The sequence below is a fragment of the Culex quinquefasciatus genome, chromosome 3, assembly GCF_015732765.1.
Source record: "Culex quinquefasciatus strain JHB chromosome 3, VPISU_Cqui_1.0_pri_paternal, whole genome shotgun sequence".
Taxonomy (NCBI): domain Eukaryota; kingdom Metazoa; phylum Arthropoda; class Insecta; order Diptera; family Culicidae; genus Culex; species Culex quinquefasciatus.
In genome coordinates this window covers 63657081-63670106 of record NC_051863.1, presented here as the reverse complement: position 1 = coordinate 63670106, position 13026 = coordinate 63657081, and the positions used below count along the sequence as shown (strand labels likewise).

The 13026-nt window shown below is 36.7% G+C and overlaps 1 protein-coding gene across 26 annotated transcripts in view; it reads left to right on the top strand.

Annotated features, from left to right (window-relative positions):
* LOC6047138 (tropomyosin-2) overlaps nt 1-13026 on the top strand; it is a 96481-nt gene that overhangs the window by 67825 nt on the left and 15630 nt on the right. For 14 of the 26 annotated variants that reach the window (XM_038259180.1, XM_038259183.1, XM_038259182.1 and 11 more), the window contains 2 exons: nt 3410-3479; nt 6323-7204. In XM_038259180.1, coding sequence (XP_038115108.1) covers nt 3410-3479; nt 6323-6921 — 669 coding nt within the window. In that variant the 3' untranslated portion in view covers nt 6922-7204. Of the gene's footprint in view, nt 1-3409; nt 3480-3927; nt 6043-6322; nt 7205-10796; nt 11526-13026 lie in introns of those variants that run through there. The other 12 variants (XM_038259190.1, XM_038259177.1, XM_038259176.1 and 9 more) reach the window with 3 other exon arrangements.

Genomic DNA, 13026 nt, shown 5'->3' with positions numbered 1-13026 from the left:
CTTAATTTATTTAACCTAATTTCCTTTCACTACTAACAACACTCTTAATAAGCTGTACTCATTTAGTATTTACACATACTCACATATAGTGAACAATCAAATTTCTAAAAGCAGTACGCTCATAAAAAGTTATAAAAAATCTAGCAATTTAGTACAGTTGCAAAAAATGTCTGAAATGAAAAATTGTGAAATGATTTTTTTTTATTTAATTTAGCGTGTAACATGAGCGAATGATACTCTTCTCCAGAGAAAAAAAACAACTTATTTCAGGAGTATTCTGAGCTGCCAATCATGATATTTTTTGTTAAGAAAGAACCACAATTTTAGTGAAACCGATTTAAGTAAAATTTTACCAAAATTGAATGAAAATGATATTTGAAGCATTTTTAAGAGTATTGAATTTTGATTTGCATGAACACAGTACAAAAAAGTGTTAATTTGGAATTTGGAATTCTGAATGGTTAAATATTACCTCTTTAATGTTGTATTTACCTCAATTTAGACTGAAGAATTGGCATCACACTAGAAAAGTGGTAAAAGAACACATTTTCAGAGGTAAAATTACACTTTTTTTCTGACAAACCCCTTCCCATGTAATATTACCATGATTTTTTGTTCTGTGTAGTTAAACTTACAAAAATCTTTTTGTCTACTCAGGAATGATTTATTCTTTCCTAATATAGAAAAAATAACATCACCCAAAGGCAAAAATACTCCAATTTTCAATGAAGAGAAAAGTTCTTATACTCACATCCAAAATCACTTATAATTCGTCCTAATCGAGCAAAATTTCTTTCAAATAAATTTTATTTTTCTTTCAAATAAGTAAGAAAATGTTAGCTCTAGGAAAAATATCACTCGAATTCAGATTAATTTTATTTTTTTTCAAAACCTATTTCGAAATAAGTTCGACGAATTTGGGTGCTTTTGGCTGTGATAAATAAAATCACTCTTTTTGCGTGGATTTACCGAAATTTGTGCGAACTTTACTCCATGAATTAAAAAAAAATCTTCAGTTTAGCACAACATTATTAAAAAAAATAGATTAAACATTTTTAAAGTGAGTTGTTTCAAATAAACGTGTAAGAACACTTCATTTTCATTTACAAGCTGATAGTCAACGGCACACACTTAATTAGGCCAGTTTATTGACATTTCTTACCTTCAAATTGGTTGACAAGACTCAGATGATAGTTAATTTTGCTTATTTTTTGGATTTTTATTAATTTTCAACTAATTTTTATGTAAAAATCGAAAATTAGTTAGACGCGATATTTTTTGTTGTGAAATTGTGACCGTTATTTTGTTTATTTTTACTCAAACTATTCCGGAGTAATAATTTATTTAGAACTAGTCTAAAATGACAGTTCTTTACTCATTTTCATTAACGGGAATATGGAAAAATGTATAATCTTCGAGTTTTTTAATTCTGGATTATTCTGAAATTTGATCAAACCGCATTTTTTTTGTAAAAAATTTTCAACTACGGTTCAAGTTCCCCAAAACTGGGTAAAAATAAATCATCTAACAAGCACAGTCAAAATCACTAGGTGTTAATTAAAGTTGAGCCTACTGTGATATGAGGTTTGAGATAACTGTCAGTGTAAATCATTCAAATTTGATAGTTATCTCAAAACTCATATCAGAATAAGCTGAACTTTAACGAACTCGTAGTGATTTTGGCCGCTTCGGATGTTTAATATTTACCCAGTTTTAGATTAACTTGGTCCGTAAAAAGAAGAAAAAGAGATGAAAAAAACATTCAAAATATCCATTTTCAATTACCGTTTGGGAAAACCATTTTTAGTTTTAAATCGGGCATTTTACAGAATGAACTTATGTTTATCGTGCTTTTTTAGGGAGGTATCAGACTATGACAATCAAACAAACTTGCACTTTTTTTGTGTTTGACAGTTTACCAAATTCGCAAACTTGTTTGCGGCAAACTCGCTGACAAAGCACAATGTATGCCAAACATAGCAGGCTGTCTGTCAAAACTGTCAAAAAGTTGGTTTGTTTGTTTTTTTTTGTCGTAGTCTAATACGTCCTTTAGCATTTGATAAAAACACGATTTAAGTGAATTTAGTTTTTTTCATGGGAAAAAATTACATTGCCTTGTTTTTTTTTCAGTGAATTTAACTGAACTTTTACATTTTGTTCAAGACTCATTTTAGAGTAACATCAATGTTTACATTATCTAAGTATGTTTTGTTTTTCTTGTTTGACGTTTTGTTTTACACAATTTCATGTAAAACTTGTGTGTTGATTTTTTTTTTGTCTAAAATTTCGGATTAATTATAACTGTTCACTACAATTAAAGAAGATTTGTGTGAAATTCACGTAAGCCATATAGCAATTAAGTGACTCTTCAGAAGATCAATTTTTGATTACAAAAACTGAAAACTGAATAAAAATATGCAAGAAATATGTCATTTCAGATTATTGTATATTAAGGATGCCAGATGCACAGATTTGTCTGTGTTTCACAGACATTTGAGCTTGTGTCAGAAACTTTTTTAGTTGCACATATTTTAAAACACTTCATTAAATTATTATACAATGAGTAAATGAGTCTTCAAATGCTTAAAAACGCAATTTTTGATAGATTTCCATGACATATTGAAATATTTGAATTTAAGACAAATGCACAGACATACTCAGGCTTTTTACAGACATTTTAAAAACTCATGTGGCATCCCTGGTGTGGAGATCCCGGTTCTTTTTTGACATTTGTCTAAACGAGTAACGTCAAAGTACACGCTTAATATTTTAATCTGTTTTTTTTACTTGCTTGTATTCGAAGCGGATTATTTTTGTTTAAATAATGTAGAAGGTGGGATTTTTATGCAACTTTTTATGAGCGTAAACTGCAATCCAGTACTAATTCGTGTGGGTTGGTTGTCTAAATTGGGTGAATGATCACCCTCCGAATCTACAGTGACGGCCTTCCACGGTCTGTTTCTGTTATCTGTCTCGATTAACGTCCCTCGGGGTGGTTTATGGTTTCAATTCTTCTCAATTTAGGCGTTCCTATTTTTTATCAGGTAGATCTCTATCTTTCGGGTTGTGACTTTCCATTTTTGATTTATACTCTTTCTCCTAATTTGCGAGGTAAGGTTAGTGGTGTGTTTGTGTGTGTGTGTTGTTTAAACTATGGTTTTGGGTGTTTAGTTAGTTTTTAATGCTTTCTAATGTTAGTTTTAAGAAGTGCATGCTTGTAGCTTGATTTGATTGTAAAATGTGTAGCACTTTCGAATGTTTTTTTTTATTCATAGAAGAATATTCAAGAGTGCTACATTCCACCTATTTATAAAATGTGACAATCAACTAATGCAATTTTAATTTTTCATGACCAATCTTCGAACTTTACCCCGGAAATCACACTGACGACTCTCCTGAAACCCAAAAGGCTGAAGCTCGCGCTGAATTCGCTGAGCGTTCCGTTCAGAAGTTGCAGAAGGAAGTCGACAGACTCGAAGGTAAGCCACTCGATTGCAATCGGAAGCAAATGATCAACAACAATTCAAGTTTTGTTCATACTAACCCCACCTCTCTCGGTTGTCAAAGAACAGAGAGAATCGAAAGTTTTTTCCTATTGCTAACCAACCATTGAGACAGTCAAAATTCGCTAGTTGGAACCGAAACGCTAGAAAAGACAGTTTTAGACTTTTGATTGGCTTGTGCCGATCGCTTGTTTAGTTTCATTCCATTATTGTTTTTATGATATTATTTTTGTTTTATTTACCACTTGTTTTCTCTTTATTTCATGTTTGATTTTTACCGCTAACTCTTGAACCAAACCCCGTTTTGCTCGATGTTGTAAAAACCAAAACAAACACAAACAAATAACCCAAAAACGCTGCTTGTAACACACGTGTGTGCGTGCTGCTAAACCCCCGCAACTGTCAAAATCGCCCGCCTTGACAGACGACCTAATGCACGAGCGTGCCAAGAACAAAATGCTCCAGGAGGAGATGGAGGCAACCCTGCACGACATCCAGAACATGTAAACAAAAACAAAACAAACAAACACGATCGTCATGTCATCATTAGCAACAAAGACAGCAACAACTACTACTACAGTAAACAACAACAACAACATCGTAGCATCCCGCGAGCGTCATCGACGCTGTCAGCAGGAAATCCAAGATGGCGGCGCGATGACGCGCTGCAAGGCGCCTACTAGTCCTCGGGGGTGCCTTTAGTGTCACACGTTGCCTTGTCGTCAAGAACAAAACTATTTAACAACAACAACAACAGCAGCAGTAGATTAATGTAACTGTTACTCAACTCTTGTGTCAACTCTTTTGTTTATTTTCGCTAGGAAACAAATGTGGTTTTAGGAAAGAAGTCGAAGCACAAACACACCCACAGCGAGAGCAATTATGTCACCAATACACTCACACACGCAAACATGTTTGCGGGGCGACATCTACCGTACGAAGTCGGTACTGTTTAGAATTCCGTAATTGAAATTGTACATTCACACACACACACACTCACAAATTTGTAGGGTGAACATTCCAATCACTTGAGAACATTCTTTTTCCCGTTTTTTGTTGTTTGCAACCAACCAGAGTTAGGGTAAAATACACACTCACAACTTATTAGGATATGATTGTTACTGCCTATTACGATTACAATGTTTACAATTACAGTTCGCTTTTGTTCCGATTCTTGCTCCCCTTCCCCATCTTGTTTTGAACGCTGTTCGCATCTTTCAAACGCGTCTTCCGATTTGCATTTTTGTCCGCTAAACAGAGAAAATTTTGTTTGAGGCAGCATTTACGATTGTGGTTTCACGCAAAAGAGCATGCATTTAAAAATAAAAACAGCACCAGCAAATTTTTGACATTTAAGCAACCAACTGTCTTGAATGTTGTTCTATGAGCACGATTCCAACCCTGCGCGTTTGACAGTTGCTTACCTTGAGACGTTGCAAGCTTTGGGCAATCAAGGCTGGCAATGCAAAAGGTAGGAGCCGCTGTCAAAAGAGTCAATACGTTCAGATTAAATTGCACAAGAAAAATACTGTCAGTTTTAAGGGAGAGAACCAAGTTTAAAGAAAGTAATCCACATTAGTTACGTTTAAGTAGTTTGAAAACAGTCGAATCGATCGAGTAATTAATACGTATTTGAACGGAAATTCGCGTCTTTGTTGCAACTTTAAGGTTTTACACAAATAAACACACACACACTCTTTGAAGCAGCTCCCACCCCCTGCGTCTTAATGTTAGTTTGTTTCCATTTTTGCAATAAGCTATCCCTATTATTTTTCTTAGTAGATGCATTGAGTTAAAAAAGATAAACAAAATACAGATGAAAGACAGTAATTTATGAGCAACCAATTTTTTAAGTAATTTTAAGGAACACATCATGAGATATTCCAGCTAGCGAGAGAAAAAAATGTGGTGAAAAATTGATCGGAAGAATAAAATATCGAAAAAAAATATTTAAAAATCTATCGTCGGGAACGATCGCGTGCAAACAGTGCCTTTGTCGATTAAGTCTACTTACCAACAACAAAAAAGCGTGTATTTTTTCCGATCGATTTTGAGCCGCCCACCTTGAAATTGTGTGGCCTAGCCATTTTGAGAGAGGGAGATAGTATTTTTTTTCTTTTCTTATTTTTCGACATTGTCGCGAACCCCCCGCAACTAAATTAAGTACATTTTAAGAGAGGGACCGTGTACATTTTTGTTCTGGTTTTGATCATGCTTTCACGAAAACAAAATAAACACCAATACACGGAAACAAATCAGACAGATCATTCCACTTTGTAGTGCGCGCACAAAATTGTAAATCAGCTGCTTTTAGGTTAAACACGCAAACACACTTTGTGAATGTACACCGAAAACACTCCGCGAAAGTTACACTGTAATTTCATGGAAGGAAATTTACACGACAAAAAAAAGGTTTTCATTTCAAACGACAACAACCAACCGGAATAACAACAACAACAACAACAGAAAAAACAACAACAACAACAAAATGATATCATATTGAGTGTTTATAATAATATATTATTTTATTTAAAGCCGAGTGTGCCTGCGTTTTACTGTGTATCCTGTAAATGTGGTTTTCATTTTCTTTGCGTTTTGAGTATACTATTTCTGTTCATTTCCTTTCTCTTATATTTATCGCTTTCGTTATGCTTTCTCTTCTCCTAATTTGCCTTACTTCCGAAACCAAAATTCAAAAAATCAACAAAAAACACACTCACACAATCAAACCCTACATTAATCGCATCCGCGCGCCAATCCAAAACAAAACAACAAACTTCCCACGCCACGCAAAAACAAAACAAACAAAAAAACCGCAGACGAGCTGATCGTCGAGAAGATCCGCTTCGCCGAGATCGGAGACGATCTGGACTTTGCCTTCGTCGACCTGATCCCGGGCGTCGACCCGATCTGGTCCGAGCGTCGCCCGAAGCCGAAGACTCCGCCGCCAGCGCCGAAGGTGCCAACCCCGCCGCCGGTCAAGGAGGAACCCAAGGTGGAAGCCGCGGCCGCCGCCGCAGTCGAGGGAGCCCCGGAGGCTGCTGCCGCGCCAGCTGCCGAGGCCCGCCCAGCGAGCCCGTTCGATCTGCAGAAGGACCTCCCGCCAGAGGGTGCCGAGGTGCCCTACGTCCGCTCGGCCTCCGGAAGCACCCCGCCGCGCGAAATCGTCGCCGATGCGGCTGCTGAACCGCCAGCGGAAGCTGCCCCGGCCGCCGAAGCTGCCCCAGCTGCCGAGGGTGAGGCCGCCCCTGCTCCGGCAGAGGGTGAAGCCGCTGCCCCGGCCGCTGAAGGCGAAGCTCCGGCCGCTGAGGCACCCGCCGCGGAAGCCGCTCCCGCTGAGGCACCGGCCGAAGCCCCGGCGGAGGAAGCTGCCCCAGCGGAAGCCGCTCCAGCAGCCGAAGAGGCGCCCGCGTCCTAAGCCATGCCATAAAAACAACTTCGCTCGCTCTCACCCTCCTGACTCTCTATTTATTTATTACCTTTTCCGTTTAACTTTCGTTTAACGTGTTTTCTTTCTTCGCACGTAGATGTTGTTATTGCGCTCTGCCCCCTCCCTTTATATTTCCCTTTAAGTTTTAGAGATAATAATCCAAACAACAACAAAAAGCAAAGCAAACAACAAGAGAATGGTTCTGTTTTTACCGCATTACCGCAGTTTTGGTGTCACCATTTTCTGATTATATAAAAACAAAACAACTATATCTAGCTTACTTTTTATTTTTCGAATAAAAACAACAAAGCTTGATTTTTATACATTAAAAAAAAGCGCGTAGTATGATTTGTGACCTCTCCCTTTTGTGCCCGTGCCGCCGCGTAACGCTCCCGCAAACGCTTGCGAAAGGTAACGCATCTAGGTCCAATTTGAAACGCTTGTGCGACGGTGAAATATAGTTTTTTGAACCCCGTTGCTGTTACCGTAAACTCTCAAAGCCCCGGTTATTATAATCTCAACATATATTTTTAGGAGACAAACACAACCAACACTCGTTGCAACCTTCACTTAAGCCATTAACGATTCTGTTAGGACAAACGCTAACGTATGTTTCCAGATCTGAAAACGTTGTCAATGTTTTCATTTTCTTTGAAAAAAAAAAAAAAAATTATTATAAATTTATCATAATGATTTTGAATTGATTTTCATTTTCCTAAATTTCTAAAACACTAGATTTTCTTAAGTATTGAATCACATTTAATTTTTTTTTTACTTACAAGTGATTTTCAGGAAGGTGCTGTGTCCTATCCCTCGCCTAGACCAGACCAAAATCCACGATAAAGCTGTCAGACGAAGACTGTCAGACCAAAGAGCAAAAAGTAAACAATCTTGGTCGTCGACGCAGGTGCACACAAATCAAGAAAAGAAAATTTGAAAAAGAATTTTATTTTTCCATTTCAATAACTAGTTTTGGGCTGCAAAATTGAATGTACGCCAGAAAATGATTAAACAGTGCGGCGTCCTGTTCACCGACAGTTACATAAGCAGTTAAAAGCCTTATTCTTCCACTTTAATTCTTGATCACGTTTTCGGTTTACACCTGAAAAATCTTGAAATTATTTATGCGGATTTGTGATTCCTCTCGTTCCATCATTCCCTTGGTGATTTTATGAAAAATGCCGGGGAGACCACCAGTGCAGTAAATTTTCTTTATATAATACAAAAATATAACTCACAAAACTTTTCGTTGAATTGTGACTTGAAAATTTGCAAAAACTTAAAAAAAGTTTTATTTATCAAATTTGATTTTTCCATCCATTGACCCCTCGGTCATTTTGATTTGTTTTTGTTTTTTGACGTTTGTCTGCTTTTATTTGGGCTACAGCCCAGTTATCGAGCGCCGAGTTAAAAAGTAGCTCAGTTAAACAAAGCCCATTTATCGAATAAGTACTGTAGTTTGTTTATGAAGTGTAAATTAGACAACCGGACCCTAAGATGACAGTTTTCGTGAGTTGCGCGTATTCACCGACAGATGGCAAGTGGGCCTCGTCGGAGTCCGTCCATCAAAAACGTAACTCAAAATTTGCATAGGAAACTTTTTTTTCGTAACGGCTGTTGCGGCACGCTCACTTCAACTGTTCTAGACTAATATTTGAACGTGGCGTATCTCTAAACAAGTTTTTCAAGAAATATTTTGTCATTTTAAACCAAAACAAAGCAAAAACTATTTTTATTTAACCTATTCGCCATTTTCAAAAGTTTGGCTAGATAATATCGAAGGCCGCCATCTTAGGCCCACTGGGCCCACAAAACGGGGTACGCTCAGTTTGTATGGGAGCTGTCAACATGCTCCCGGGCTGAAATTAGAGCGTTTGCTTCAGCTGTCAAAAGCACAAAACCACGTGTTTTGAAATTGTCGAACTTTGCAAGCTGCTGTAGATCGGGAAATTAAGTGGAAATTTGTTTTTTTTTTAAGATAAAAACATTTAAAAGCATTGTTGTCATCAGCAGAGAAGTTGTAACATCAAGGGACAACTTTTGGCTTGGTTGAAGATTAGGGTGGTCCACGAGTGTTTAGAAAAACTAACCTTCCTGGAATTTTTTTGGGATTTTTTTCTCTTCTTATAAGGTTTACCCCGCAACCTACGCCTTCTACGACTAGCATTTCAAGATTATGTTTTCGAGAAAAGCCCCACATCTTTGATTTTGGAATAAATATTTTTTACTTGAGGGTCTAATGTTACAGACATTTTTTGAGTTAAAAAAGAGGCAACTTTTAATCTCGTTAAAAGCTAGATTTCATGCTCTAGGTTGCATTTGAAAGGATAAATTGAGGAAACCTTAAAAAAACTAGATGATTTTCTTTAAACTCGAGATAACTTCACTTGAAAATGTCTAATTTTCAAGTGAGTTGTGTATAGGACCATGTTAATGAAATACGATTTTTTCAATTATTTGTTTGATCCATTTTTCGACGCAGAATCTGAATCTACCCTTAGAATTGAGCCAACTGAGTGTTAAAATATAAATTTTTGGTCCAAAAGTGAAAATTTGACCCCTTTCCAGGCAAATTTCACCGGAAAAGCGTTTTTCGATTCATTTTGGCGAGCCAAACAAAAAAATACGGTGAATATTGGCGGAAAATTGGTAAAATTTTCACATTTTTTATTTTTTTTATTTAGATTCGATTTTTTTTGTTAAATGTGATTTGACAGCTCGGAAACCTGCTTTACCTATTCTGTTCCATATGCCTTGTTGCTATTCAAATTTTTGAAAAAAATATTTTAAAGATTAATTTTTAACTCATTGTGGTCATCCAAAGTTTGATTGCGCTAAGAAATATAAGTTTTATCTGTGTGTGCAATAAAATAGGAATTTCAAACTTAATTTTCAAATTGATTGGAAACTTTTGAGAAAATTGTAATTAAAACAGCTCGAAAATTTTAAGTTAGATTTCGAATTTCGAAAATGAATGTGCCATTTTAATCATTAATAGTTTAAGCATGAGAATATATCATAATAAATTAAACGGAAAATATACTCTTGCTCGTAATTAAAGCTTTCATAAAGCTACTATTCCAAAATTATAAATAGTTCAAAAAAACGTGAGCAAGCAACCCTCCATTTTTGATGTATCTGAAATTGTTGTTTAAATAACGAAAAACTGCAAAAGTGATGAGAAAAGATTATGTGGCCAAGAAACCTCCTAGTATCTTTGCAAGATTTGATAAATATGTAATCGAAAAACTTTAAAATTTCAAAAAATGTTGCATTTACTAGTACATAAAGAAAGTGTTAATTATATCTGTAAACATAAGTTAGCAGTGACACATAACAATACTTAATAATGGTTAAACCAACTATTCAAACTCCACACAACCCACCACCCTGATCCCTTACATTTTGCCAAACATTTCACCGTTGCACATGATTGTTTTCCCCCTCACTTTACTATCGCTTAAATAAAACCTTGGAATTAAAGTACTAGATTCGTACCTTTCGCAAGCTCAAGCCAAATAAACCGACCTTTTAAAACCCCGCATCCAGTGACCAAGTGGGATCCGAACAAAAAAGAAGACCAATCATGCGAACTCATTTTTGTGGAATGGCTTGAAAAACGTTGAAAAACCAAATTCAAAAAAAAAAAAACATCCAAGCTAGAGTTGTGCTTTCCTAACCACACCGCCACTAGGTAATGTTATCAATTTTTATTTCTTTTATTTTTTAGTTAAATTAGAAAAATCAAATTATTTCACATTTGTTCCAATTGAGTATCATTTATAATCTTTCTTTCTTCACCTTGTTTTTGTGTTATTTCTCTTCCGTTTATTACCCCCAATCCCCCCCCCTTCCCCAAACAGACGAACTCGTCCTGGAGAAGGAGAAGTACAGGGAAATCGGAGACGACCTGGACACCGCCTTCGTCGAGCTCATCCTCAAGGAATAGGGCACTTTTCCCCCACTCTACGGATATCGATCGTGCTCACCATTTCCACCACCATCTTGGGCGCGGTCGTGCTGTCAAATGCTTTTGATCGAGAACTAAACAAAAACACAAACACAAACGGTGGCTGCAACGACAACAACAACAACAAGAATCGCGAAATCGCCGCTCAATCCGGGCGGAGTAAGATCAGCCGTTCCGGGGGCAACCGTTTATCGGTTCCATCGCTTCACCACGACGTGGTTTCTCGGAGAGGAGACCTTTCCGTTACATTTGTTTTTTTGTTGAGATGATGTTCCTCCCGTTAAAGTCTTTTATTTATTCTGTATTTTTAAGTTTATTTATTTTTAACTGCTATAATTTCCGGACTCGTTGTTGCTGTGAAAAAGGAAGAAAAAAGAAGAACCCCGACATGATGATGATTTTATGATGAAAGATGTTAATAAAAAAAACAAAATGTAACGCACTGTAACACCTGAAAGTGCAAACCCCCTTTGAGAGGCAATAAACGGTTGCAGTTGAGCACGATTCTGGCCATGGCGCCACACTCTATCTTCTTATATTTCGATGTATTATGATATTTATTTATTAGAAAAAAGGTTAAAATTACTATAAAAAAAAACAATAAATCTAATTCAACAAAAGTTAAATCAAGGGTTGTCTTTGGTTCGTTATTGTTTTCCACCTTGCGTTGTCTTCCTCTTTGGTTGTTACTTTAAGTTGGTTGAAGTTTTTGCATCAGTTTTAGTTTTGCTTTATGGTGAGTATTATATTTAGTTCCTGTTTATTTGTTATGAAAGTTAGAATTTGATTCATCTGGTTTAAAACTGACAAGTTTGTTTTCCGATTTTACACGGAGCTCACGGGCACTAATGAAACAAATTGAAAACAAACATATTGTAATGTGTGTAAGTTCCGTGTAAAAGGGGTGTCAAACTAAAAATAGAGTTATCTAAGCCCGAGCTCACGCACACTAGCACCCCATTTGTTTTGCTGGCGGGTACAAAATTTAACGTCAATCTTTTTCGGGTACATACAGTAGGGTGGTCCAAATCCGGGCTTTCTTGGGGCTACCCCCTGAAATTAAAGATTGACCCACACAGCAAAAAAACCGATGGTAAAAGCGCATGCAAAAGCATGCACATCACCTTCGTCAAAAAAGACACTCTATATTACACACTGCATGGGTACAATTTTTCTACACACAAAAAAAGTTGCAACCGACGGGACTCAAACCCAGCACCAACAGTAAGGACTGGCGTCATAGCCTGCTCGGCCATTGGGCCGATGAAGCATGGAAAGGATAAACGCATAGATGAGTTTGATATTTCAGTCAAGTAGGTTTTCCATACTTATGGGCTACATATTCCAGGGTGTAATATTACATAGAATTTCATAAAATATTGCAAAATTTATTTTACGTCCAGGCCTTTTACATGCAGCTGGATTACTATTTTATTTGCCGTGCATCACTAGGCTAAATTACAATTTTGTGCTCATTCTGACCACGAGATCCCCTCCCTCTAATCGCTTGAATTTTGTATGAGAAAAATCGTCAAAATGTATGGAGAAAAGCAACTGATTTAATTTTTCACCTGTGGAGGGTGCAATAGTCGTTCAATCTTAATCAATTCTCAGATGTAGAACATTCATCAAATTTTGAAAAAAAAAAACCCCGAAGACATCATATTTTGCCTTCCTCACTGAGGTAAGGCTATAATCCTGCTCTGAAAATGAACTTTTTATTAAAAGCTCCTAGACCCACCTTCATGTATACATATCGACTCAGAATCGAAAACTGAACAAATGTCTGTGTGTGTATGTGTGTGTGTATGTATGTATGTATGTGTGTGTGTGTATGTGTGTGCGTATGTGTGTGTATGTGTGTGTGTATGTGTGTGTGTATGTATGTATGTGACCAAAATTCTCACTGAGTTTTCTCAGCACTGGCTGAACCGATTTTAATCGAACCAGTTGCATTCGACTTGGTTTAGGGTCTCATACATCGCTATTTGATTGTTTGAAGTTTCGATAAGTAGTTCAAAAGTTATGTATAAAAATGTGTTTTCACAAATCTCAATTATATGCATGTAAACGATGTCCGGATCCATCACCCGACCCATCGTTGGTTAGGTAATTGAAAGGCC